General features: G+C 46.6%; 1 protein-coding gene across 1 annotated transcript; it reads left to right on the forward strand.

Moving 5' to 3' along the window:
• The first annotated feature begins 416 nt into the window (after positions 1-416).
• Positions 417-6,825, forward strand: LOC144503409 (uncharacterized). Its single transcript, XM_078227720.1, has 4 exons — positions 417-868; positions 3,268-3,361; positions 3,458-3,700; positions 6,550-6,825. Exons 1-4 carry the CDS (start codon positions 417-419, stop codon positions 6,823-6,825), a joined length of 1,065 nt encoding a protein of 354 aa, XP_078083846.1.
• Positions 6,826-27,258: the final 20,433 nt, after the last annotated feature.

Here is a 27,258-nt window from a genome sequence, read left to right on the forward strand (position 1 = left end):
TTACAGAATCAAGTCTGTGATCGCAGCAGGATCAAGCCAGGACCTGATAGTCAGGGGAAGAAGAAGGATGATTATGGCAACGCCATCTAGGAAGAGAGGGGGAAAAGTAAAGCTGTATCCCCCTCTTATGGAAGCTGAAAAGCAGCTGGAAGTGTTAAACACAGATCGTTCTGAAAAGCTGACACATTACCTGAACTGCAACAGCAGGTGGCAGCGCTGAGCCATCTGGTTCAGATTGAAGGTAAAGTGGGAGAGCCACAACTGGTACAATTACAGATCTGAAACAAACCACGGCTTTGCCGGAGACATACCTGATTAACAGTGAAACCAAAATGAAGGACAAAGAATAAGCTCTGCTGTAGGTGGAGGAAGAAAATACAGGAATAAGGTTGGAAAATGACCATATCAAAGCTGAAATGGAAGACTTTAAACACAAAATTCAAGCAGGGTACTTAACTTTGAAAACACATGATAAACTAAAATCTGCAATGAACCAAGATCTGAACAAACACATTTCTGAGGTGTCACAAATGCACAAGGAGATGCTGAAGGAAACAGAAAGGCTGAATGTCGAGATGTGTGAAATAAGAAAAAAACTTATGCATGTGCAGACTCAGTATATATCTCCCAAAAAGTGCAAGGAGGGAGTAATAACTCTGGTTGTTGGCAAATCGAAGAGGACATTGGCAGAATTCATCCAGAAGTATGGCCAGACACAACAGCAGGCAGAAAGGGTACTCAAAAAAGTTGCTGCCTTGAAAGGCTCTTTGAAGAGCCGATCTGTGCCCCTGGAAAATCATGGAGGAGTTAAAAGCATGTTGAATATTACTTCAGAAAAAGTTGCATTGGAGCTATCAGTAGCAACAAAGTAATGTACTGAAGAGCAGAGCGGGAACTCAAGAAAATAAATATTTGAAAGAACAGCTGATTGTCCTTTTAGATCAAATGCAAAAGCAATACATATCCAGTCAATGTTAGAAATGAAAAAATAAAGACTGCCTTGAATAGCAGAATGGAAGAACAATGTTGAGGAGATTCCAATGAATTGCAGGAAAACTCAACACAAAACAGCTGACCTTCGCAAAGAAAAGGAAAATCGGTTGAAAGACCCTTCCACGCTAGAAGGATCACTCAGGTCAAAGTATGTTCCTCTGGAAAATTACGAGGGAAAGCAAGATGAATTTAAGTTACTCTGAATGAACTGAAGAAGCAGTTGAAGGCTCAGCAATTTCACTATTCCAGGGGAAAGCCAAGAAGAACAAGAAGGAGACTGCAGAGCTCAAACTGCAAAGTGAAAGATTGCAGGAGGAAATTGCGAGGCTGCAATCAGACATCCCGACATTGGAAGAGTTATAATATATTCCTGTTGAGAATTTGAGACAGTGAAGACATCACTGAACAACAGAGTTTTTGGAACTTCAGCTGGGAAAGGAGAGGATGAAGAATTCTTGTGTACAGGAGCAGCAGAGAGTAGAAAACTTGTAGCTCCAATCCAACAGTCAGACAAGGAATTCTATCTCACTTCTGCAGCGCACCCAAGTGAAACTATAAGTTATCACAACGGAGCATGAAGAGTGTCTGGAACAATTAGCAGAAGCGCAATTACAGGAAGTGAGCTTGAAGAATTAGGCTGTGCGAAAGGAAAACTGTTCACCGCAGAGTACCAACTTTCATGTGCAAAATATGAGTTTGCTAATGAAAATTAGAACTTGAAGTTCAAGTATCAGAAAAGTTTAAAGTTTATTTATTAGTGACACAAGTAGGCTTACATTGACACTGCAATGAAGTTACTGTGAAAATCCCCTAGTCGCCACAGTCTGGGGAAATAGTGCTGCCTACAATGTGATGTAGTTGCATGATAGTGGACTCAGTAGTAGAATCAAGCAGAGGCCAGCATGGAGCTACCTTGGAGATGTAGATACATAATTATTTGTAGGGGTTCTATAGACAATGTTTCATTGATGATCCATTCCCCTTGAAAGGCCAATCAACAGTAAAAATGTACAGAACTAATGTCTATAACTACATGTTCATCTTCCCTGTCTAAGGTGCCACAAATAATGGGCTGGATTTTGTGATCTTGCATTACCCCTCCAAGAATGGCAGTGCCCACCTCTGATTGGGCCTGTGTCCCTATCTTTAATTGGATAGCAGACCTGAAGTAGATCTTCTGATTGGTCAACTCGGGGAAGATCACCAGGATGGCGCCCTGACAACCAGAGTAGCATTGGAACCCGGAGCTAAGCGTAAGGGCAGAAGATACTGCCCTTTAATTCTGAAATAATTTCCCCCCATTTTATTGACAATATACTGGATATAACATTGTAACTTAATCTATATAAATGCATTTAGTAATGCATTGAACGAATTGAAATTTATTAAATGTGTCGATACATTTTAAAATAATTAATTTTGTCAAATTTAATAATGACGTCAGTTTAAAATCTTGGGTTATGCTTTGAAAAATTTAATATTTTAATCTTGCTTTTAATCTGATGTGTTAAATAATGTTTTCTGCAATTAATGATTGAGAACAAAATTGATTCACAGCAGAATGGAGATTATGAAGATAATACCACAGGAAGCACTTCCTGATCAACTGTGTACACAGTGGTTAGCACTGCTGTCTCACAGCGCCCGGGACCTTGGTTCAATTCCTGTCTTGGGTCATTATCTGTGTGGACTCTGCGCATCCTCTCTGTGTCTGCATGGATTTCCTCCGGGTGCTCTGGTTTCCTCCCACAGTCCGAAAGACATGCTGATTAGGTTTATTGGCCATGTTAAGTTCTCCCTTGGTCTACCTGAACAGGCACTGGAGTGTGGTGACTAGAGGGTTTTCACAATAACTTCATTGCAGTGTTAATGTAAGCCCATTTGTGACTAATAAATAAACTTTAGTTTATAATGAAAACAATCTGTTTTTTTAAGCTATATCTAATAGCCAGACCTTTGGTTAAAAAAGAAATCAGAAAGTTTTAATCAGAAGTATCGTTATTATATATAAGTGTAAGGAAAACATTAGAATACTTTCATTAGACTCAGCATTGAAACATGTGCGTTTTGGATGACCCCAGCTCTTCGAAGCTCTGTGGAAGGTCATCCTCTCATCTTCCCTTTGTCACAGAACAATAAAAACGAATGAAGGCAAAATGAAAGAATGAATGGCACATTTGTTAGTACGAATGCTGGTGTTTCTCTGAAACGTATATGACATGGCTTTGTTCCTTTTTTTGCTGAACCACAGATCTCGCATTAAAATAACAAAAGTATTCTCTACCGTGGCCTTTCCATGTGGTGCATAAATACCAAACTATACAAAGCAATAGCAATTGAATCCCACTGTGAAGTCAACATGGGAAAGGTTGGGCTGCCCATTGCACTTTGCACATTATTTTAACTGTTTTATAAGAAGCCAACGCTGTTCAAACAATGGGTTAATTTATATTTCTTTTCTCAGATCATCTTTTATGAGGACAGGAACTTCCAGGGTCGGCACTATGAGTGCAGCACTGACTGTGGGGATCTGTCCCCTTACTTCAGTCGCTGTAACTCCATCCGTGTGGACAGTGACTGGTGGGTGGTGTATGAGAGACCCAATTACATGGGATACCAGTATGTTCTGAGCAGGGGAGATTATCCTGACTACCAGCGCTGGATGGGATTCAATGACAACATCAGGTCATGTCGCTCCTACCCATATGTAAGTTACAACTTTATTGTCTGACCAGATGTAAAACATTTTCTTCTGTGATTTATCTTGTTGGAGCATTGATAATTTTTTGTTGCCAGCAGTCTGTTCAATAAACTTCTATTCTAATTTATTTTTCATTGGAAATCTTTTATTTAACGTGACAATTTATAGCCCAAATGAATTCACATTTTAAATTAAAAGCTAGCTTTATATTATTTGTGAACTACGCAATTATGTTTAAGGTGTAAGAATAGAATATTGCTCTGAATCGTCACTGTAAGAAATTTCTTGAAATTATGATTAATATGGTAAGACCATGTAGTAATTGGAAGGATTGGTGATCACCAGTTAGTATAATGAACTACAGCAGTTTATTGACAAGAGTAGAGTTCTATGACTAAAATATAGTGTGATTTCAAGAAGAAACTAGATATAGCTCTTGGGGCTGTATGGGGGGAAGGGTGGATCAGGATATTGAATTCGATGATCAGCCATGATCAAAATGAATGGGGGAGCAGGCTTGAAGGGCCGAATGGCCTACTCCCGTTTCTAGTTTCTATGTTTCTAGTACTTTCACGATGATAACACTTCCAGCTCTAGGATCTACTATGGGTGAAAAAGCCCACACTCTGCTCCAAGATCCCCTTATTAGTCCCCCATTGGGCGATCGGGTTACATGACCCTCCCAGTGTACGCCCCTTAAAGGGACCAGCTACTACAGTCTGGTTGCAGGCTGGTTAGACATAGAATGTGTTTAATTGTAATTATTCTGGATTAGTTATCTGTGTCCCGGTTACAAAGGGGAATGATGTACTGGAGAAAGATCTTTGCTGTATATGGACTGGTTAGTTCAGGGTGTCCCACCTATGGTCTGTGAGCTACTTACTTGATGAATGCTCTGGCAGTGTGGCCCAAACAACTGTTCTATTTGTGTTTACATTTCTTATCCTCTGGCTTGTGTGTCTTAGAGTCATTGAGTCATACAGTGCAGAAAAGGCCCTTTGGCGCATCAAGTCTGCACCGATAATATCTACCACTAAAGGTGCACTAATCCCACTTTCCTACAATTGTCCCAAATCCATGAATATTATGATATTTCAAGTGCTCATCCAAATATTTTTAAAGGTTGTTAGATTTCCAGGCTCGATTACCTTCCCAGGCAGCGCATTCCAGATTCTGAGTGAAATTTTTTTTTCTCAAATCTCTTCTGAACCTTCTGTCCGTTACCCTCGAACTATGCCCCCTCATGATTCACCCCTCATCCAAGGGGGCCAGCAGCTTCCTATTCACCCTGTCCATATCCTTCATAATCTTATGCATCTCAATCATGACCCCCTTAGCTTTCTCCGCTCTGAAGAAAACAGGTGGCACAGTGGTTGGCACTGCTGCCTCACAGTGCCAGGGACCTGGGTTCAATTGCTGGCTTGAGTCATTGTCTGTGCGGAGTCTGCACATTCTCCCCATGTCTGTGTGGGTTTCCTCCGGGTGCTCTGGTTTCCTCCCACGGTCCGAAAGACGTGCTGGTTAGGTGCATTGGCCGTGGTAAATTCTCCCTCAGCGTAACCGAACAGGGGCCAGAGTGTGGCGACTGGGGGATTTTCACAGTAAGCTCATTGCAGTGTTAATGTAAGCCTACTTGTGTCACAGATAAATAAACTTTAAAACTTTAAACAATCCAAACCTATCCAGTCTGTCCTTATAGCTCAAATGCTCCATCTCTGGCAACAGCCTGACAATTCTCCTCTGTACCGCCTCTAGAGAAATCACATCCTTCCTATAATGAGGTGATCAGAACTGCGCACAGTACTCCAGCTGTGGCCTAACCAACATTCTGTACAGTTCCAACATTACCTTCTTGCTCTTATACTTTATGCCATGACTGATGAAATCAAGTGTCCCATAGCCTTCTTGTGGTTCAGGTTTTGCAGGTCTTGAGGCTTCACAAGGATCATTCCTACTGCTGTCACTTCCTGGTAGATGATCCTAACTTGGAAACTCATGATCCTGTTGATGACTCGAGATATGCAAATAAGAACATTGATCTAAGCCTTTTAGCCGGCCCCCAAAGATCCACAATAATCACATTCACTGCACACAATCACAAAAATACATGGAAATCTCGGAATGATCCCTTTTGTTAAGTACCACGGCTTTGCTCCTTTAATGCTAAAGAAAAAGGATTTAAAACACAGCATTAGTGCCACTTTACTGAGAGCATTCGTCAAAAACCTGCCTGAAGTATCTCCCGGTTATGAAAATAAAGCTCCTGAAAACTGTGTGCTCCTCAAAACTACTGGATTGTTGTAAAAATATATCTAGCTGATAATGATCGGAATTCTCTGGCTGTTCATGCCGGTGGGATTCTCCGGTCCTGCCGCCAGTGCACCTCCGCCTGTGGGTTTCCCACTAGTGTGGGGTTATGTCATTGGAAATTCCCATTGACAGCAGTGGGACCCGAGAATACCGCCGTTAGCAAATAGCACGCCATAGCTATAATATCCTAACGCAATCAAAAGTTCCAAGGCCGGGATTTTCCGGACTCTTCCTGTGGCAGTGTTTTCCAGCGGCAGAGGTGGCTTGTCATTGGCCACTGGTGGGATCTTCCAGTTCTGCCAATGTTTTTCTGGCTCGTCCTCCCTACCACCGGGGAACCTGCTGCAGAGGATTGTCTTCGGCAGGACTGGAAGATCTTGTCAGTGGGAAGGGCTGGAAAATCCAGTATTTGAATAGTTTGATTATGATCTGTTTTCATGTTTAATAACTGAATCCATTGCTTGATCTTATGCTACCTTCAGCAATATGTTTTCCTGAAATATGCTATCTCTACATTAAGAGCCACACTGTTATTTCTATTAAAGTACAGAGGTGATTCCTACAAAATGAGGGTTTACGAGAGGCCTGACTTTGGGGGACAGATGATGGAATTCACGGATGACTGTCCCTCTGTCTACGATCGCTTCCGTTACCGTGACATTCACTCCTCCCATGTGATGGACGGTTATTGGATCTTCTATGAACAGCCCAACTACAGAGGCCGACAGTACTTCATGAGACCCGGTGAATACAGGAGATTCAGTGACTGGGGTGCATCTTGTTCAACTATCGGATCCTTCAGGCGAATGAGAGATTTCTAGATTGTTGCTGAAATGCTAAATATTATTTTGTTGAAACATCGCTGAGCAGAATAAAATAAGTTTAATTGCATTATCATCATTATTAACTGTGTTCTGATTCTGATAGAAGTATATAGAACATTGTTCCCCACATTTTTCCAGTGTGATCCCATTTTAATGCCTCAGGGTGGGATTTTCCGGCTGCAATCGCCCCAATGTTGGGACTGCTGTGGGGGAGGGGGGGTGGGGGGGATCAGGCTGGGCTAGGGGGCTGGTGTGGAGGGTTGGGACTGGCCCAGGGATGTCTGGGAGGACAACGATTGGAGGGGTTAGAGGGCAGTGTTGCATTGCGGGGCTGGCCAGTGATCAAACTGGCCAGCAATCGGGAGGCTGGCAGTGTGGGGCTACTCTACTCTCGATCTCGGCTCTGACAGATTGATGCATGTGCAGTGGTCCACTCAGTGCTATGCTGCCGGCCTCTCGGGCGGGAATAGGCCTCACCCACAGATTTTCAGGGTGAATCTTCCTGAGGCACTCTGCACTGCACAGAGTGTGGGAGATTCATTGTGAAAATCCTGCTGAAAAAAACCAGTTACTCCAGTTTTTATGCAAATTCCCCTGAGATCTCACCTTCTGGATCAGTCTTTAATGCAGCACCTTGTCAAACACTTCTGGACGTCGAGACATACCACATCCACGGGTTCCCCACTATCCACTTTGCTGGTTGTGTCCTCAAAGGACTCAAGCAGGTTTGTCAAGCATGACTTACCCGTCATAAAACCACGCTGACATAGGTGGATTGAGCTTTACCTTTCAAAATGCTCATTCATCTCTTCCTTAATGATTGATTCCCCACCACAGAGGTCAAGCTAACCAGCCTGTAGTTTCTTACTTTTTGCCTCTCTCCCTGTATAAATAAGGATGTCACATTAGCGTGTTTCCAATGCACCGGGGACCTTACCAGAATCCAAGGAATTTTGAAATATCATAACCAAAGGGATCACGATCAAAGGATATGGAGGGAAGGCAGGATCAGGATATTAATTTTGCTGATCAGCCATGATCAAAATGAATGGTGGAGCAGGCTCGAAGGGCAGAATGGCCTATTCCTGCTTCTAGTTTCTATGTAACACGCGATAGCAAGCTGAATGTCTTCAAGCTGTCTGCTCTCCCTTGCCTCCTCCCTCCCTCCTCACCCCATGACTGGAGCACCCGCCAGGATTTTGCTCTGCCCTCACCACCATTTGCTCTGATTCCGCCCATCGTGACTCCCCCACCCAGACCTCCCAGTAGCTTTTCTCCCTCCTTCCTGCTGCAACTTATTGCTGCAGGGCATCTGGAAAACTGGCGTATCTGTGCTTCCCATGGGGGAGATCATCTTCTCCCACACACCGAAAATACCTCAAGATCATACTAAAGCTATAGTTAGCAAGACAAAATTTAAACATTGAACATGCAGTAGATGGTGTCAATTTAGGAAACAGAGGAATTCAGGTATGTCATTCATTCAGCTTTAACTGTAGAGCTCAGGTCAGTCTCAGATCCTTTTCTTATAGCTGTGACATTTAAATTATTAGATAGCCTATCTACTGAATAGGTTAAATTCTATAATCTTCCCTTCAAGAATGTTTCCAGAAGGTATGTAACATCCTTCAGTCTAGGCGAACTTGTTATCCTTTGGGAGGGTGTTACTCATCTTCCAAGATCGATAAAGAGGCATAATCTCTAGAATTGGATCCTCTTCTTCAAGGTAAAATTACATTTGGAACTAATTAGCTTAAATATCACTTCCCTTAAATCCAGGAAAACTTGGACAGGTAACTAAGTGACACATTTTTAACTACCTGCATCTGTCTGCTGTAGCTGTACAATATTAACATTTATAACCATTCCCCCTCCCCCCTCTCTCTGTCTGAAATATATTTTACAGTTGGAGCGACGTTCTTCTACACATACTCTGCAAAGAATCCCTACAGTTTCTACTACAAGAAGCAATTAAGAAAGAGTTGCTATTGAACCATCTGTGTGACATTTTATAGTTCAATTCTTTTAGTGTCATTCACTTCACACTCAGTGGCACAGTGGTTAGCACTGCTGCCTCACAGCACCAGGAACCTGGATTCGATTCCTGGCTTGGGTCACTGTCTATGTGGAGTTTGCACATTCTCTCTGTGTCTGCATGGGTTTCCTCTGGGTGCTCCAGTTTCCTCCCACAGTCCGAAAGGCGTGCTAGTTAGATGCATTGGCCATGCTAACTTCTCCCTCAGTGTACCCGAACAGGCACCGGAGTGTGGCGAGTCGAAGATTTTCACAGTAACTTCATGACAGTGTTAATGTAAGCCTAGTTGAGACTAATAAATAAATTTTGGTATCTCAGATGACCTTCAAATTAATGATGCACAGACAGGTAGATATGTCAAACTGCTCTCTTACTTCCTCAGGTCTTTGTTAATAAAGGACTTTCACACAGGCCTACATAAGACAGTATATATTTATTTCCCTCTTAATGAGGTGTCTCCTAAATTGTGTTCATGATGGCCTGTCCTCTATAACCTTTCATGGTTTAATTCACATTAATGTTTACTCTTAAGACATTCTGCCTGACTACTGACTCCAATTTGAAGAAACATTGAAGGCAATGCTTGGAGTGTTTGCCTCTGGTAAATTCTTTGATAGCTTATAAGTTCGAACAGATGCCTCTTTATTTGAATAACATCTTGTAAAGGATCTTATTAGTTCCTCATGCTTCTGTTCTGAGTGCGCGATTGCTTTGCTAAAAGTTAACATATAAAAAGTCTTGCTTAATTTAAATGGGAATTTACAAAAACTTCTGGAGGGTCTTATTGAAAGTTATAAGCAGGTTTCTAGAAAGGATTGAAAATTAACTGAAGTTCTAAAGAATTTTTGAAATAATTCTTCAAAAAGAATAAAGAGTTACAATTAGACGACCGTTTGGATAAACACCTTTGTGGATTGGAATTGTCACACGTCCTCTGATTTTATGTAAATTAAGATTCTGTGTAGTAGCCATCTTACACACCACATGGAACGTGGTAATGGAAGAAAAATACAATAGATGCTGGAGATCTGAAATAAAAACAAAAAGTTCTGGAAAAGCTCAGCAGCTGTGGAGCGAGTTTAAAGTTTATTAATTAGTGTCATGAGAAGGCTTACATTAACACGGAAGAAATGTGGCAAATTTTCAGGGAATATTTGTCTGGAGTTCTGCATAGCAACGTTCCAATGAGACAGGGAAGTTATGGTAGGTTACAGGGACCGTGGTATACAAAGGCTGTAATGAATCTAGTCAAGAAGACAAGAAAAGCATACGAAAGGTTCAGGGAGCTAGGTAATGTTAGAGATCTAGAAGAGTATACAGCTAATAGGAAGGATCTTAAGAAGGAAATTGGGAGAGCCAGAAGGGGTCATGAGAAGGCCTTGGCAGGCAGGATTAAGGAAAACCCCAAGGCATTCTACAAGTATGTGAAGAGCAAGAGGATAAGATGTGAAAGAATAGGACCGACCCAGTGTGACGGGGGGAAAGTTTGTATGGAACCGGAAGAAATAACAGAGGTACTTAATGAATACTTGACTTCAGTATTCACTATGGAAAAGGATCTTGGTGGTTGTAGTGCAGACGTGCAGCGGACTGAAAAGCTTGCGCATGTAGATATTAAGAAAGAGGATGTGTTGGAGCTTTTGAAAAGCATCAAGTTAGATAAGTCGCCGGGATGGGATGAGATGTACCCCAGGCTACTGTGGGAGGCGAGGGAGGAGATTGCTGAGCCTCTGGCGATGATGTTTGCATCATCAATGGAGACGGGAGAGGTTCCGGAGGATTGGAGGATTGCGGATGTTGTTCCTTTATTCAAGAAAGGGAGTAGAGATAGCCCTGGAAATTATAGACCAGTGAGTCTAACCTCAGTGGTTGGTAAGTTGATGGAGAAGATCCTGAGAGGCAGGATTTATGAACATTTGGAGAGGTATAATATGATTAAGAGTAGTCAGCATGGCTTTGTCAAAGGCAGATCATGCCTTACGAGCCTGGTTGAATTTTTTGAGGATGTGACTAAACACATTGATGAAGGAAGAGCAGTAGATGTAGTATATATGGACTTCAGCAAGGCATTTGATAAGGTGCCCCATGCAAGGCTTATTGAGAAAGTGAGGCAGCATGGGATCCAAGAGGACATTGCTTTGTGGATCCAGAACTGGCTTGCCCACAGAAGGCAAAGAGTGGTTATAGATGGGTCATATTCTGCATGGAGGTCAGTCACCAGTGGAGTGCCCCAGGGATCTGTTCTGGGACCCTTACTCTTTGTGATGAGGAAATGGAGGGATGGGTTGGTAAGTGTGCTGATGACACAAAAGTTGGAGGTGTTGTGGATAGTGTGGAGGGATGTCAGAAGTTGCAGCGAGACATTGATAGGATGCAAGACTGAGCGGAGAAGTGGCAGATGGAGTTTAACCCAAATAAGTGTGAGGTGGTTCATTTTGGCTGATCAAATAGGATGGCGGAATATAATATTAATGGTAGGACACTTGGCAGAGTGGAAGATCAGAAGGATCTTGGGGTCTGAGTTCATAGGATGCTCAAAGCAGCTGTGCAGGTTGAGGCTGTGGTTAAGGAGGCGTATGGTGTACTGGCCTTCATCAATCGAGGAATTGAGTTTAGGAGTCGTGAGATAATGTTGCAGCTATATAAGACCCTGGTCAGACCACACTTGGCGTACTGTGCTCAGTTCTGGTCGCCTCATTACAGGAAAGGTGTGGAAGCCATAGAAAGGGTGCAGAGGAGATTTACAAGGATGTTGCCTGGGTTGAGGAGCATGCCTTATGAGGATAGGTTGAGTGAGCTCGGCCTTTTCTCCTTGGAGAGACGAAGGATGAGGGGTGACCTGATAGAGGTGTATAAGATGTTGAGAAGTATTGATCGAGTGGATAGTCAGAGGCTTTTTTTGAGGATGTGACTAAACACATTGATGAAGGAAGAGCAGTAGATGTAGTATATATGGACTTCAGCAAGGCATTTGATAAGGTGCCCCATGCAAGGCTTATTGAGAAAGTGAGGCAGCATGGGATCCAAGGGGACATTGCTTTGTGGATCCAGAACTGGCTTGCCCACAGAAGGCAAAGAGTGGTTATAGATGGGTCATATTCTGCATGGAGGTCAGTCACCAGTGGAGTGCCCCAGGGATCTGTTCTGGGACCCTTACTCTTTGTGATGAGGAAATGGAGGGATGGTTGCCACAAGAGGACACAGGTTTAAGGTGCTGGGGTGTAGCTACAGAGGAGATGTCAGGGGTAAGTTTTTCACTCAGAGGGTGGTGGGTGCATGGAATGGGCTGCCAGCAACGGTGGTGGAGGTGGATTCGATAGGGTCTTTTAAGAGACTTTTAGGTAAGTACATGGAACTTAGTAAGATAGAGGGTTATCAGTAAGCCTAGTAATCGCTAAAGTAGGGACATGTTTGGCACAACTTTGTGGGCTGAAGGGCCTGTATTGTGCTGTAGTTTTTCTATGTTTCTATGACACTGCAATGAAGTTACTGTGAAAATCTCCTAATCGCCACACTCCGGCAGCTGTTCGGGTACACTGAGGGAGAATTTAACATAGCCAATGCACCTAACCAACACGTCTTTCATACTGTAGGAGGAAACGGAGCACCTGGAGGACACCCTCATAGACACGGGGAGAATGTGCAGACTCCGCACAGACAGTGACCCAAGCCGGGAATGGAACGGGTCCCTGGCGTGGTGAGGCAGGAATGCTAACAACTGCAGAGTAAACATTTTGAGTTCATTCTGACTTTCCTTCTGAACTTCGGTGTGGTTCTATAGAAGAGTCGTATTGGGCTCGTAACGTTCGGCGGAATTTTCTTGAGACCAGCGATGTGGGGACAGGAAAGACAATGACCAGAATTCTCCCGTCCCACCTGCCACAGGAATTGTAGCGCAGGGGAGACACAGACAATGCAAAGGTCCATTGACCTTAGATGGGATTTTCTGGCATTGGGGCGAGCGTGGCCAGAAAACCCCACCCAACGTGACTTTGTGACTTTTAAGGAGCGTCTTGGCAAATGCATGAATAGGATGGGAATAGAGGGATGTGGTCCCTGGAGGGGTAGGGGGTTTTAGTTAAGTCGGGCAGCATGGTCGGTGCAGGCTTGGAGGGCCGAAGGGCCTGTTCCTGTGCTGTAATTTTCTTTGTTCTTTGAACGTGTTTCTCACTGTCTACCAGCGGGTTTCTGTGCCAGTTTGTTTGCTTTTCAGCTTATTACGTATGAATGAATGTAAAGCATATCACATCACATGGTGGAACGAGCAGGTATTCCTCTGTCACCCATCCCCATCCCTCCCCTCCCCCCACCCCCCAGGGCTCATTACCTCATCAACTGATCTTTGCAGACACTCTGTTTAAACTGCCGCCACACACACATTTGCTCCCTGTCGCCCAGGGTGGGACATGGAGAACCGCAGAGTGCCCTCACCAAAGAAAGAAGGTCCAAGAATTTGTGAAAGGTCACTGGCAGTACTCCTCCAGATTGCTAAGGACTGGCGGGAGATAGTTATCCCATATCATGAGAGGCAAAGATCCACTAACCTCACCACCAAGGCTTGGGAGCAGGACACCATTCTGGTCAATGCTAATGTTGCACAGAGCAGGAATGCCATCCAGTGGAGGAAGAGGATGAATGATGAGTGCTGCCTGACACTGCCCCCTGGCATTGCCCGGCATGACCCTTTGCACCCTGGGGGTTGTACTTAACAGTGCGCCCCCAGCGCCAGGTCCCTGTTTGGCACAAGCCGTTGCAAACGTTGCCAATGTGACATCACACTAGCGAAGTGGAAACTTTAATGTGGGGGGTGGGAGGGGGGGGGTGGGAACGATATATTGGGGAAGCCCCCTAATGATATGTAAATGTATTGAACCTCTCATGGTGGGAACCCATTACACCATTGGTGGCCGGATGGGGACACTGCGAATGGGAAACCCTGCCGAGGTAAAAACCATTTGGGGCCTCCCATTGGATTCTCCGCCCTCACTGGCTTTCCCACTGTTGGTTTTTTTCAGAGGCTAAGTATTGAGCTTAACTTTAGTTAATATAAAGATTCACGACTACCGTATCCTGGCGAAAAACATTTCTTTATGGACCAACATACACTGGGAAAAAAGTGCAGGGCAATCCAACTCTTCTCTGAAATTAAAACACATTGGCAATGCAATTGTACAACTTACAAAAGACATTTTACCCCCCCTCTAGCTCATCATGAGCCAATCATCATTAGTACAGGTCAATCATCATTAATAAATGTCTTCCACCTTGGCCAATTACAGATATTCTCTGACAGCATGGGCACAATAAGTTCTAACAGCTTCTGCCTGACTTTCCCATGGCCACCTGTTTTGAACTCTTATCTGGTTTAATACTCTGCCTGTTCATTAAGCTGTCTGGAACCACTAGCTTGTCCTTGCTCAATGAATGCCACCTTAACTGAACTGTCTGGTACCCATGATCCTCATTGATCCACTGGAGCAAGCTGAGAGGGGTGATTGAAAAGCAGCAGTGCTGGTAAGAGATTAATTGGATTAATTGAATTGTTTATTTATTTAATTAGTCAGCTAGTGTGTGTATTTTTTTGGCCTTTACTTTAACAGCAGTTTTTCAAGTTTAAAGTGAAAACTAGAAGTGGGCAGCAAAGGAGTCTGGGAAGGGTTTTTATTTTAACTTTAAAAGTCAGTTACCTGGGTGGTTCCCCCTCATTGGTCCACTGGAGCAAGCTGAGAGGGGTGATTGAAAAGCAGCAGTGCTGGTAAGAGATTAATTGGATTAATTGAATTGTTTATTTATTTAATTAGTCAGCTAGTGTGTGTATTTTTTTGGCCTTTACTTTAACAGCAGTTTTTCAAGTTTAAAGTGAAAACTAGAAGTGGGCAGCAAAGGAGTCTGGGAAGGGTTTTTATTTTAACTTTAAAAGTCAGTTACCTGGGTGGTTCCCCCTCATTGATCCACTGGAGCAAGCTGAGAGGGGTGATTGAAAAGCAGCAGTGCTGGTAAGAGATTAATTGGATTAATTGAATTGTTTATTTATTTAATTAGTCAGCTAGTGTGTGTATTTTTTTGGCCTTTACTTTAACAGCAGTTTTTCAAGTTTAAAGTGAAAACTAGAAGTGGGCAGCAAAGGAGTCTGGGAAGGGTTTTTATTTTAACTTTAAAAGTCAGTTACCTGGGTGGTTCCCCCTCATTGATCCACTGGAGCAAGCTGAGAGGGGTGATTGAAAAGCAGCAGTGCTGGTAAGAGATTAATTGGATTAATTGAATTGTTTATTTATTTAATTAGTCAGCTAGTGTGTGTATTTTTTTGGCCTTTACTTTAACAGCAGTTTTTCAAGTTTAAAGTGAAAACTAGAAGTGGGCAGCAAAGGAGTCTGGGAAGGGTTTTTATTTTAACTTTAAAAGTCAGTTACCTGGGTGGTTCCCCCTCAGTAGTAGTTTTTTTTTCTCTCGGGCCCCTAGCCCTATAAATTGGTGCAGAGGAGATACCCGATCCTCTACACTGGTAGAGGATCCCACCCTTCCATCCTCCTCTAACCTAATTATAAGTGTGGGGAAGTTTTTTGTTTTCTTTTTTTCTTGCTGGTAATGGCTTCAGGGATGGCAGTTCAGGCAGTATGCTGCATCTCCTGTGGGATGTATGTGGTGAGGAAATCCAGTAGTGTTTCAGGAGATTTTAGTTGTAAGAAGTGCATTAGATTGCAGCTTCTGGAGGAGCGTGTAAAGGAGCTGGAGGGGGAGGTAGAGGAACTCCGCATAATTCGGGAGGCGGAGGTGGAAGTTGATAGGAGTTATAGAGAAATAGTAACTCCTAGAAATGAGGCTTGGGTCAATGCCAGGAGGAGGGGTAAGAAGCAATCGGGAAGACAATCCCCTGGGGCGGTTCCCCTCCATAATAGGTTTTCGGTGCTGGAGGCTACAGTTGAGGAGGAATCAACTGAGCATAGAGAGCAGATCTCTGGGGGTGAGCCGAGTGAGAAAGCTCAGGTGGTTAGGGGCTGTAAAAGACTGGGCCTTGTGATTGGGGACTCCACAATTAAGGGGACAGATAGGAGGGTCGGAACTAAAGGTAGGGACTCAGGGTTGGTGTGTTGCCTACCAGGGGCTGGGGTCCGGGATGTGTCTGACAGGGTATTCAGGACTCTTAGGGGGGAGGGAGATAAACCACAAGTTATTGTACATGTGGGGACACACGACATAGGGAGGATAGGGGAAGGGGATATTAGGCAGGGATTTATGGAGTTGGGGTGGAAACTAAAGGCCAAGACTGACAGAGTGGTTATCTCTGGACTCTTGCCTGTACCACGGGATAGTTTAGAGAGGAATAGGGAGAGGGAAGGTTTGAATTCATGGCTGAGGGGATGGTGCAGGAGGGAGGGGTTCAGGTACTTAAGCAATTGGGGCTCGTACTGGGGAAGGTGTGACCTCTATGAGAAGGATGGTCTACACCTTAATCAGAAGGGGACCAATATCCTGGGGGGTAAATTTGCTAAGGCCATGCAGGGAGGTTTAAACTGATTCGGGGGGGGGGAGGGATCCTGAGTAGTGGGGCTGAAAGTGAGGGATGCATGGATGGGGACTGCAATGCACGGCATTGCAGAGGTGGGGTGGAGCAGGGTTTGAAATGTGTATACTTCAATGCCAGGAGTATTCGCAATAAAGTGGGTGAACTTGCAGCGTGGATCAGTACCTGGGACTTCGATGTTGTGGCTATTTCAGAGACATGGATAGAGCAGGGGCAGGAATGGATGCTGCAGGTCCCGGGGTTCAAATGTTTTAGTCGAAGTAGGGAAGGAGGTAGAAGAGGGGGAGGGGTAGCATTATTGGTCAGAGATTGTATCACAGTGTCAGAGAGGAGGTTTGATGAGGACTTATCTGTTGAGGTAGTATGGGCGGAGATTAGAAATAGGAGAGGAGAGGTCACCCTGTTGGGAGTCTTTTATAGACCTCCTAAAAGTTCTAGAGAGGTTGAGGAAAGGATTGCGGAGTCAATCCTGCTTAGGAGTGAAAGTAATAGGGCAATTGTTATGGGGGATTTTAACTTGACTAATATTGACTGGAATTGTTATAGCTCTAGCTCGTTAGAGGGGTCAGTTTTTGTTCAAAGCGTGCAGGAAGGTTTTTTGACTCAGTATGTAGACAGGCCAACTAGAGGTGAGGCTATATTGGATCTGGTGCTGGGAAATGAGCCAGACCAGGTGCTAGACTTGGAAGTTGGTGTGCATTTTGGTGATAGTGACCACAATTCGGTTACGTTCACCTTAGTGATGGAAAGGGATAGGCATGAACCTCGGGCCAGTGGTTTTAGCTGGGGGAAGGGTAATTATGAGGCTATTAGGAGAGAATTAGGAAACATAGGTTGGACTAGGAGATTACAGGGACTGGGAACGTCCGACATGTGGAGTTTTTTCAAGGAGCAGCTACTGCGAGTCTGTGATAGGTATGTCCCTGTCAGGCAAGGAGGAATTGGTAGGGCTAGGGAACCGTGGTGCACCAAAAAAGTTTCTTTGTTGGTTAAAAAGAAAAAGGAGGCTTATGTTCGGATGAGACGTGAGCACTCGGGTAGTGCACTAGAAAGCTTTAGATTGGCTAAGAGGGAGTTGAAGAGCGAGCTTAGAAGGGCTAAAAGGGGACATGAGAAGACTTTGGCGGATAGGGTTAAAGAGAATCCTAAGGCGTTCTATAGGTATGTCAAGAACAGAAGGTTGGTTAGGGCAAGTTTAGGGCCAGTTATAGATGGCAGAGGGAAGTTATGTGTGGAACCGGAGGAGATTGGTGAAGCATTGAACCAATATTTCTCTTCGGTGTTCACGCAAGGGGACATGAATATAGCTGAGGAGGACACTGGGTTGCAAGGGAGTAGAATAGACAGTATTACAGTTGATAAGGAGGATGTGCAGGATATTCTGGAGGGTCTGAAAATAGATAAATCCCCTGGTCCGGATGGGATTTATCCAAGGATTCTCTGGGAGGCAAGAGAAGTGATTGCAGAGCCTCTGGCTCTGATCTTCAGGTCGTCGTTGGCCTCTGGTATAGTACCAGAAGATTGGAGGTTAGCGAATGTTGTCCCATTGTTTAAGAAGGGGAACAGAGACTTCCCCGGGAATTATAGACCGGTGAGTCTCACTTCTGTTGTCGGCAAGATGTTGGAAAAAATTATAAGGGATAGGATTTATAGTTATTTGGAGAGTAATGAATTGATAGGTGATAGTCAGCATGGTTTTGTGGCAGGTAGGTCGTGCCTTACTAACCTTATTGAGTTTTTTGAGAAAGTGACCAAGGAGGTGGATGGGGGCAAGGCAGTGGACGTGGTATATATGGATTTTAGTAAGGCGTTTGATAAGGTTCACCATGGTAGGCTTCTGCAGAAAATGCAGATGTATGGGATTGGGGGTGATCTAGGAAATTGGATCAGGAATTGGCTAGCGGATAGGAAACAGAGGGTGGTGGTTGATAGTAAATATTCATCATGGAGTGCGGTTACAAGTGGTGTACCTCAGGGATCTGTTTTGGGGCCACTGCTGTTTGTAATATTTATTAATGATCTGGATGAGGGTATAGTTGGGTGGATTAGCAAATTTGCTGATGACACCAAAGTCGGTGGTGTGGTAGACAGTGAGGAAGGGTGTCGTAGTTTGCAGGAAGACTTAGACAGGTTGCAAAGTTGGGCCGAGAGGTGGCGGATGGAGTTTAATGCGGAGAAGTGTGAGGTAATTCACTTTGGTAGGAATAACAGATGTGTTGAGTATAGGGCTAACGGGAGGACTTTGTATAGTGTGGAGGAGCAGAGGGATCTAGGTGTATGTGTGCATAGATCCCTGAAAGTTGGGAATCAAGTAGATAAGGTTGTTAAGAAGGCATATGGTGTCTTGGCGTTTATTGGTAGGGGGATTGAATTTAGGAGTCGTAGCGTTATGTTGCAACTGTACACAACTCTGGTGCGGCCGCACTTGGAGTACTGTGTGCAGTTCTGGTCCCCACATTACAGGAAGGATGTGGAGGCTTTGGAGAGGGTGCAGAGGAGGTTTACCAGGATGTTGCCTGGTATGGAGGGGAGATCCTATGAGGAGAGGCTGAGGGATTTGGGATTGTTTTCGCTGGAAAGGCGGCGGCTAAGAGGGGATCTTATTGAAACATATAAGATGATTAGAGGTTTAGATAGGGTGGATAGTGATAGCCTTTTTCCTCTGATGGAGAAATCCAGCACGAGGGGGCATGGCTTTAAATTGAGGGGGGGTAGTTATAGAACCGATGTCAGGGGTAGGTTCTTTACCCAGAGGGTGGTGAGGGATTGGAATGCCCTGCCAGCATCAGTAGTAAATGCGCCTAGTTTGGGGGCGTTTAAGAGATCCGTGGATGGGTTCATGGACGAAAAGAAATTGGTTTAGGTTGGAGGGTCACAGTTTTTTTTTAACTGGTCGGTGCAACATCGTGGGCCGAAGGGCCTGTTCTGCGCTGTAATGTTCTATGTTCTATGTTCTATGTTCATGCTGATAAGAGCTATGCTTCTATGTGTGTTGTTATAAGGAATATGGTTCACTTTACTGGCCTATTTACCATGATGCCTTTGAACCCTGTACCATTAGCCAAGATGTATGCCTGTTCAATAATACACTTTCAAAAATACATGTTTAAGTTCTCTAACTGTGGTTATATGTGTTTCTATGCAGACAGTGTCTCTGTAATCTTTATTAGTGTTTTAAATCCCAGAGTATTTTAAAGTCCTCTAACACCCACTGGACAGATAACCTCGGCCACTGAGTTTTTCCAGGACTTTTTGTTTTATATTTTAGCTGAAAAATACCACCTTCCACCTTCTTCCATCAGGAAAAAGATACAAAAGTTTGAAGTCACTTACCAACCAACTCAAGAACAGCTTCATCCCTGCTGCCATCAGACATTTGAATGGATCTACCTCGTACTAAGTTGATTTTTGTCTACACCCTAGCTATGACCGTAACACTACATTCTGCACTCTCTCCTTTCCTTCTCTATGAATGGTATGCTTTGTCTGTATAGCATGCAAAAAACAATACTTTTCCCTGAATACTAATATAAGTGACAATAATAAATCAAATCAAATCAAATCAAAAAAGAAATTGTTTTTCATCTTGCATTCTTCAGGACATTTCACAAGAATACCAGTGTCAAGAGAAAGTACAACTATTATGAAGGGTAAATCATGTTTCACTAATTTTTGGAGTTCTTTGAAGAAGTAAAAGGGCAAGTGGATAGTGGGGATCCTCTAGATGTAGTATATATGGACTTCCAGAAGGCATTTGATAAGGTGCCACACAAAAGGTTGATGCATGAGGTAAGATAACATGGGGTCAGGGGTAATTCATTAGCTTGGATAGAAGACTGGCTAACTGACAGAAGGCAGAGAGTCAGGATAAATGGGTCTTTTTCTGGTTGGCAAGATGTAACTAGTGGTGTGCCACAGGGTTCGGTCCTTAGGCCCCAACTATTTACAATTTATATTAACGACTTGGATGCAGGGATAGAAAGTACTATAGCTAAATTTGCAGATAGCACTAAAATATGTGGGACAGCAAGCTGTAATGAGGAAATAAGAAATTCAAAAATGGATATAGATAAGTTTAGGTGAGTGGGCCAAAATGTGGCAGATGGAGTTCGACGTGGATAAGTGTGAGGTTATCCATTTTGGTTGGTAAAAATGGAAAGGCAACTTTGGGGTGCAGAGGGATCTGGGTGCCCTTGTGCATGAGTCACAGAAAACTGGTATGCAGGTGCAATCAGTAATAAGGGAAGCAAATGGAATTTTAGCATTTATAGCTAACAAATAGTAAGGAAGTGTTGTTGCAACGATACAAGACATTGGTGAGACTGCATCTGGAATACTGCGCACAGTTTTGGTCCCTTATTTGAGGAAGGATTGGCATTAGAGGCAGTTCAGTATGGGTTCACTCGATTGATTCCAGAGATGAGGGGTTTGTCTTATGAAGAGGAATTGAACAGTTTAGGCCTATACTGTCTAGAGTTTAGAAGAATGAGAGGAGATCTAATTGAGGTATAGAAGATGATAAAACGTATTGCAAAGTAGACATAGGGCCTGATATTACCATTGCGTCGCGCCCAAAACGTGGTAAACTCGGGCATGAGGCCATTAACGCGATCCGCGCCTGCGTCCGCACAGATGCCCACTTTACCAAGGCCCGAAAATGGCCGCGATTCAAATCGCACCCGAAACGGGCCCAACGGCGATTTAAATGCATTTGCATGCATTTAAATTGAATTAATGGGCTGCCCGCCCAACTTTGCCAGCACTTCCCCCTTTACCACTGTGTTCGCCAATCCGGAATCGGTGCGAAACGGACATGCTCAATACAAGTTTGATTCGGGCACTTCATCAGTGAGGGTTGGCGAGGAGGTAAGTGTATGGTGTCCGATGGCTCTTTGCTACTCACGGGTCCTGTTGTTGCGGCCATTTTCTGTCTTGGGTCGGTGGCGGCTCTGCGAGTGTTTGGGGGGGTGGGGGGGCTGTTGCTCTGCAGGGTCTCCATTGTCTGTCTTGCAGCACGGACCCGGGTCTCAGCACTGACCTCGGGCTTTGCTGTGCTGCTGGGTCCTAGCACCACAGCTCACTTTTAGCTGAAGGATGTGCACAAAGCCCTTGCAGATAGCACTGCTGCAGCCTCTCAACTTTGCAAGGAGCTGTGATTGCGCGGAGCACATAGCTGGGGGAATTGGGGGGCATGGGAGGGGCTGTGATTGTGGGGAGCATATGGCTGGGGGAATTGGGGGGGATGGAGGGGGCTGTGATTGTGGAGAGCATATGGCTGGGGGAATTGGGGGGGATGGAGGGGGCTGTGATTGTGAGGAGCATGTAGCTGGGGGAATTGGGGGGTGGGAGGGCTCTGATTGTTGATGTGTTGGGGGCAAGCAGCATTGCATAACTTCCATCTTTGTTTATCTCCACCTCCACCCCACTCCTTCAGAGTGACGAGATGGCTTTTGCGATGCAACCAATCGATCTTGCTGTTCTTTTGGTTGCTGCTGGAGCTGAGGAGGAGGAGCTGGAGGAAGAATTGAGGGCACAGGAGGCCCAGGACTTACCACTCACAGGAGTAGAGGGAGACGACCACCAGAGACAGGAGATGGCCGCCATTCACCCAGAGCGGGGCCATAGGAGAAGGAGGGAGCAGAGACCCCGGCAGTTCCATGCACGAGTCTCCTTCGAGGGGATGTCGGACACCGTATGCCGCTGACATCTCCGACTCCGAAAGGATACCGTGCAACACCTGTGCAACCTGTTGCAGGACCTGGCGCCTCGAGGCCGGGGGGTGGGGGTGGCGGGCGGGGGGTGGAGGGCGGCTGTTGGGAGAGTGGTGGGGAGGGGGGGGGAGTGGGGGGGCACCCACTCTCGGTGGCTGTCAAATTGACGGCCGCTTGAACTTCTATGTGACTGCTTCTTTCCAGAGCCCGAGTGGAGATGTCTGTGGCATCTCCCAGTCTTCAGTCCACACCTGTGTCAAGAGGTCACTGAAGCCCTGTATGCCCGGGCTGGGCAGTACATCAAATTTAACCTGGACCAGGCCCATCAGGAAGCCCGGGCCCCCCTACAGAATCGCCCTCAGGGCCCCCCTACAGAATCCACGAAGATTTGTTAATAGGAAGGGGTTCCACTCCCTGAATGTACAAATCGTGTGTGACCACAATATGACCATCATGCACGTCTGCGCCAGACATCCAGGCAGCGTGCATGACAGCTTCATTATAAGGAGCTCGGACATCCCGGAGGCATTTGAGGAGAAGCCCAGGCTGCGGGGGTGGCTCCTGGTTGATATGGGTTACCGGCTTCGGACATGGCTGATGACGCCTGTGCGGAGGCCTGTGACTGAGGCGGAGACCCACTATAATGAGGCTCATGTAGCCACCCGCGCGACAGTAGAGAGGTGCATTGGGCGCCTCAAGATGCGATTTCGGTCGTGTGCTGTGCCTTGCACAATCTGGCTCTGCAATGAGGTGACATATTGGAGGAAGAGGAGGAGGAGGACGTGGAGGCTGACCAGCCGGTTGTCACTGGGGAGGATGACCAGCAGGAGGAGGAGGAAGAGCACGCTGAGGAACATCAGCCAGGCGATGGAGGGCTGACATCTCAAATGAGGCATGCGAGGGCAGCAAGAGAGGCTCTGATAACCAGGCGGTTCAGTTGCTAGGGGCTGGTGATTGTGGGTTCCATTCTCCCCCCCCAAATGCCTTCTATATACCCTGCACATTGTCACACCAGAGTGGTGGGCCTGGGTACTCTACGTTAGTGAGTTTTTTGGCAGGCAGGAGGGTGATGACGACTCGCTAAGCGCCATTCTGATGATGCCCCGGTGCAAACTAGTCTGACTGCTGCCTGAGCTCCACATGCACGCTGGCACCTGGGCCCACGTCTATCTAGTGGGTAAGGGATCCGAAACCCCCATACAGGGCCCTGGGGCGGGTGGGTTGGGGGATGGGAGGGAATCACTCGTGGGGTATGAGAGACCAATGGCTTCCTTTTCTCAGTGACACCGCATTGAGGGGCCTCCCCAAAGGCTTCTGTTGGGTGATCGTCAAAGGGGCAGGAATCATATTCAAGACAACTTGTTTGCAGGTGGGTGTTGAAAAAAACATTTATTTACAATAAAGGCGTTTAGATAAGCTGTTTAACATAAAAACTTGTGAAAAGAAAACATTCAGGTGCTTACACTTCTTTCTAACTAGTGCAGCCCTTCACCCGTGCCATCTCAGTGCAACTACAGCTTCCTAACCTTATGTGGCCTACCACCACGTCTCAGTGACTCCCCAGAATGTACATTGGAGGTGGAGGGGGCCAGCTGCCTACCTCGCCCCGTGGCCTGTGATGCGCTTGGCAGGCGTCCTCTGGAGGCCCTGGACCTTGAGGGCCCTGGCCTGCTTCCAGGTGTCTGGGATGTTTCCATGACAACCTCTTCATCCCGCTGCCCCTGAGATGCCCCGGTGTCAGGAAGTGGGGAGTCAGAAGGTGTTGCCATAGCCACAGTCTCCTGGCTGGAAGGCCCCGGTGAGGCCTCGAGCCCTTCCTCCTCCCTTGTGGTCCCTTTTGGCCCCTGGGTCACTCCATGGGACACTGGTGCTTCTGCAGTGAGGTCCAGAAGCTATGGTGTCACCTGGCACTGCCAGTCCTGGAGGACCACCTGCGTCCTACCCATGGTCGTCAACCCCTCTGCGATGGCCACTTGAGTCGTGGGCCACCTCACAAGGGCCGCAGCAAGTGCCCTCTGGGACTGGGCCACACTCTGCAAGCCCTCAGCCATGGCCCTCTGAGACTGGGCCACCTTCTCAAGGGTTGCTGCCATTGCCCGCTGTGTCTCAGTGCTGTCTCTCTGGGTCTCCTGCAGGCTCTCGAGCCTCTCAGTCATGGGCCGCAGAATCTCGAGAGGCCTTCTCAGTCCCTCCACTGTGGCCTGCTGTGACTTGGCCATTGCTTGGAGCCTGCCACCCATGGTGAGGATCTCCTGCCCCAGGTTTTCCACTGCAGACGCCATGCTTGCAGTGTTGGCCTGGGAAGCACGCAAGACAAGCAATAGCTGGTCCACCTGTAAGCTCTGGGACTCCTCCCAGCAGCCTCACAGTCGGCCCAGTGTGGCCGTCAGCCCCTCCTGCATTCCCTGGCTCAGTTGCTGCATCTCCACCAGCTGAGGGAGAAGTGATCTCAGAGCCCAGCATGTAGCCTGGGGCCAGCTGAGTCCTCACCTCTGGCAGGCCCCCACGTGCCAGCGACCTCGGATGTTCCCTCCTCCACCCGATGTACATCAGCAGATGTGTTGTGGTCACCAGAGAGTGACCCAGAAGCCTCACCACTAACTGGACCCACCGACGTGTCAGTTTCTGGGATGGTGAGTTGTGAGGTACAAGCTGACGGATAAATGGTGCCACTTTTGGAGGTCCTTTCACCAATATCCTCCGAGGACCCGTCCCAGCTATCATTATCAGGATGGGCAGGTGCTGCAGCAGGGACCTGCGGTCCAGAAGGCACCGGGGCATCGGGATCTGTCCCTGCAACACAGGACACAAGGTTAAGTGCAAGGGAGGGAGAGGAATCCGGTTTGCCAAACACATGAATCACATGGCTCCATTGAACATAGAACAAAGCACCAAAAAAATTATATCACAGGAACGGGCCCTTTGGCCCGCCAACCCTGTAGTGACCAGGCTGCCTATCTGATTTGTTTGTCCTTACCCTTCCAGGGGCCACATGCCTCTATTCCCATCCCATTCAGATAGCTGTAGAGATGCCCCTTAAATGTCCCTATCGTTTCTGCATCCATGACCTCCCCTGGCAGTGAGTTCCAGGCACCCACTATCCTCTATGCAATTAAACATGCCTCATACATCTCCTTTACACCTTGCCCCTTGCACCCGAAACTCATGCCCCCAAGCAGTTGCCTCAAAGTGAGTGTAGGAATGACAGGTGCTCACATCTGGATGGCAGCCAGACCATGCTGTCGCTGACAACCCGCATCTCCCCTTCTCTGGAGAGCTCCAGCCCGCTCCTCGAAGGGGGTGAGGACCCAGAGGTCTGGCTCACCACCTCCTGTCTTCACCCTCTCATGGGTGTTGTGCTTGGTCTTCTTCTGTGGACACAGTAAGAAGTCTAACAACACCAGATTAAAGTCCAACAGATTTATTTGGTAGCAAATGCCACTAGCTTTCGGACTCAGCTGTATTAGCATTGATTAGCTTGATTACCATTCCAATCATTGTTCTGTAAATTGAGTTTGTGTCTCTGTATGCTCTGTTTGTGAGCATTTCTCCACTCCACCTGATGAAGGAGCAGCGCTCCGAAAGCTAGTGGCATTTGCTACCAAATAAACCTGTTGGACTTTAAGCTGGTGTTGTTAGACTTCTTACTGTGTTTACCCCAGTCCAACGCCGGCATCTCCACATCACTTCTTCTGTGGAGACAGAAGGAGCCATGAAAGAAATGGTGGCGCGACTCCTGCAGAGAATCAGGTGGTGACCCTTAGAGGGCAAACGCAGTGGGGCTCATTGAGGGGAAAGGAAGGAGCTGCTTGGGGGTCAGGAGCTGGAAACATGCAAGGATGTTGGGGATGGGAGGATCTGGGGGAGATATGGGGGAAACATACTAAATGGGGTTCAGCACTCACCCTTGCTGCACGGATGAGGTCATTGAGTTTTTTCCGGCGCTGCGTCGCGGTTCGGGGGGGCCACCACCCTGGCACTGACTGAGGTGGCGACTTACTCCCAGGCCACATTTCCATCAGCCCCTCTGGGTCTGCGTCCTCCCGAGGGGTAGAGGATGTCCCGCCTCACCTCTGCATCCAGCAGCCTCCTGAGGTCCCCCTCAGAAAATCGGGGAGCTAGTTGTGATCTCATTTTCTCCTTGTACTGCCTGCCTGCCTGTCCATTTTTATGGAGCTGCCCCTCATTAGGGCAGATCAGCTGCAGGCAGTTTGGCAGAAGATTCCAGCAAGTTCCATGCAGTTTGCTTGTTAGCACTGAGGGGAAGGCAAGCGAGCACTTGCAGGTGTGCTGCTGGAGAGGTGGGGGTGGTGGGAGGGGTGATGGGGGGGAGCTGGGGGGTGGTGGTGGATGTGTGCCTCAATGACTGGGGACAGGGGAGAGAGAGAGGGACGTGAACAACAGCCTTCGGTGTCTGGAGGAGATGGGGGCCTTGTGCGGGAGGGTCCGGGGTGGGGGTGAGGGGGATCACTCTGCCTGATATCTGTCGGGTGGAGGGGGCCAGGTGGATCACTCTGCCTGAGATGAGTGAGGGCGAAGGGGGGGTCCGCTGCCACTCTGCCTGAGATCGGTGGAGGGGAAAGGGGGAGGGGGCCGCGATTGTTCTGGGTGGCGGAGGGTGGGGGGATAAGTGGGTCGGTTATGTTATGGGGATGGGGCAATGTCTGTGGGGGCTAGGGGAAGGCATTAACCGGCCCGGTCGCAATGTGGCAGGGGTGCGTTTTCTGTTCTTTTCTAACTGCGCATGCGCGGTTGAAGGCTCCGATTGGAGCAGCAGCATTTCGGGCGCGATAAGCCCCGCCCACAGTGCTATTCAGACCCGGGATTTTTTTTTCAGGCAAAGTGCGTATGGGGGCGCCAGAGAGCAGACTTTCAAGTCGGATCTGAATTGTGCCCAGATTCAGCACTTAGAATCAAAATGGTAAAATTGGGCCCATAGAGTAGGTGCTTCCCCTTGTGGGGCAATCCAGAACAAGAGGCCATAATTTTAGGATAAGGGGTAGCAGGTTTAAAACAGGGATGAGGAGAAATTACTTTTCTCAAAAGGTTGCGAATCTGTGGAATTCACTACCTCAGAGTATGATGGATGCTGGGATATTAAGCAAATTTAGGGAAAAGGTAGACAGATTTTTAATTAGTAATGGGTTGAAGGGTTATGGTGA

Source organism: Mustelus asterias, chromosome 14, assembly GCF_964213995.1.
Source record: "Mustelus asterias chromosome 14, sMusAst1.hap1.1, whole genome shotgun sequence".
Taxonomy (NCBI): domain Eukaryota; kingdom Metazoa; phylum Chordata; class Chondrichthyes; order Carcharhiniformes; family Triakidae; genus Mustelus; species Mustelus asterias.

Excerpts from the sequence above, each read along its gene's own strand:
- LOC144503409 (XM_078227720.1), top strand. The coding sequence starts at position 417 with ATGGAAGACTTTAAACACAAAATTCAAGCAGGGTACTTAACTTTGAAA. Across the intron at positions 3,362-3,457 it reads GTGAAGTCAACATGGGAAAG|ATCATCTTTTATGAGGACAG; the intron begins GTTGGGCTGCCC and ends TTCTTTTCTCAG. Across the intron at positions 3,701-6,549 it reads CATGTCGCTCCTACCCATAT|TACAGAGGTGATTCCTACAA; the intron begins GTAAGTTACAAC and ends TTTCTATTAAAG.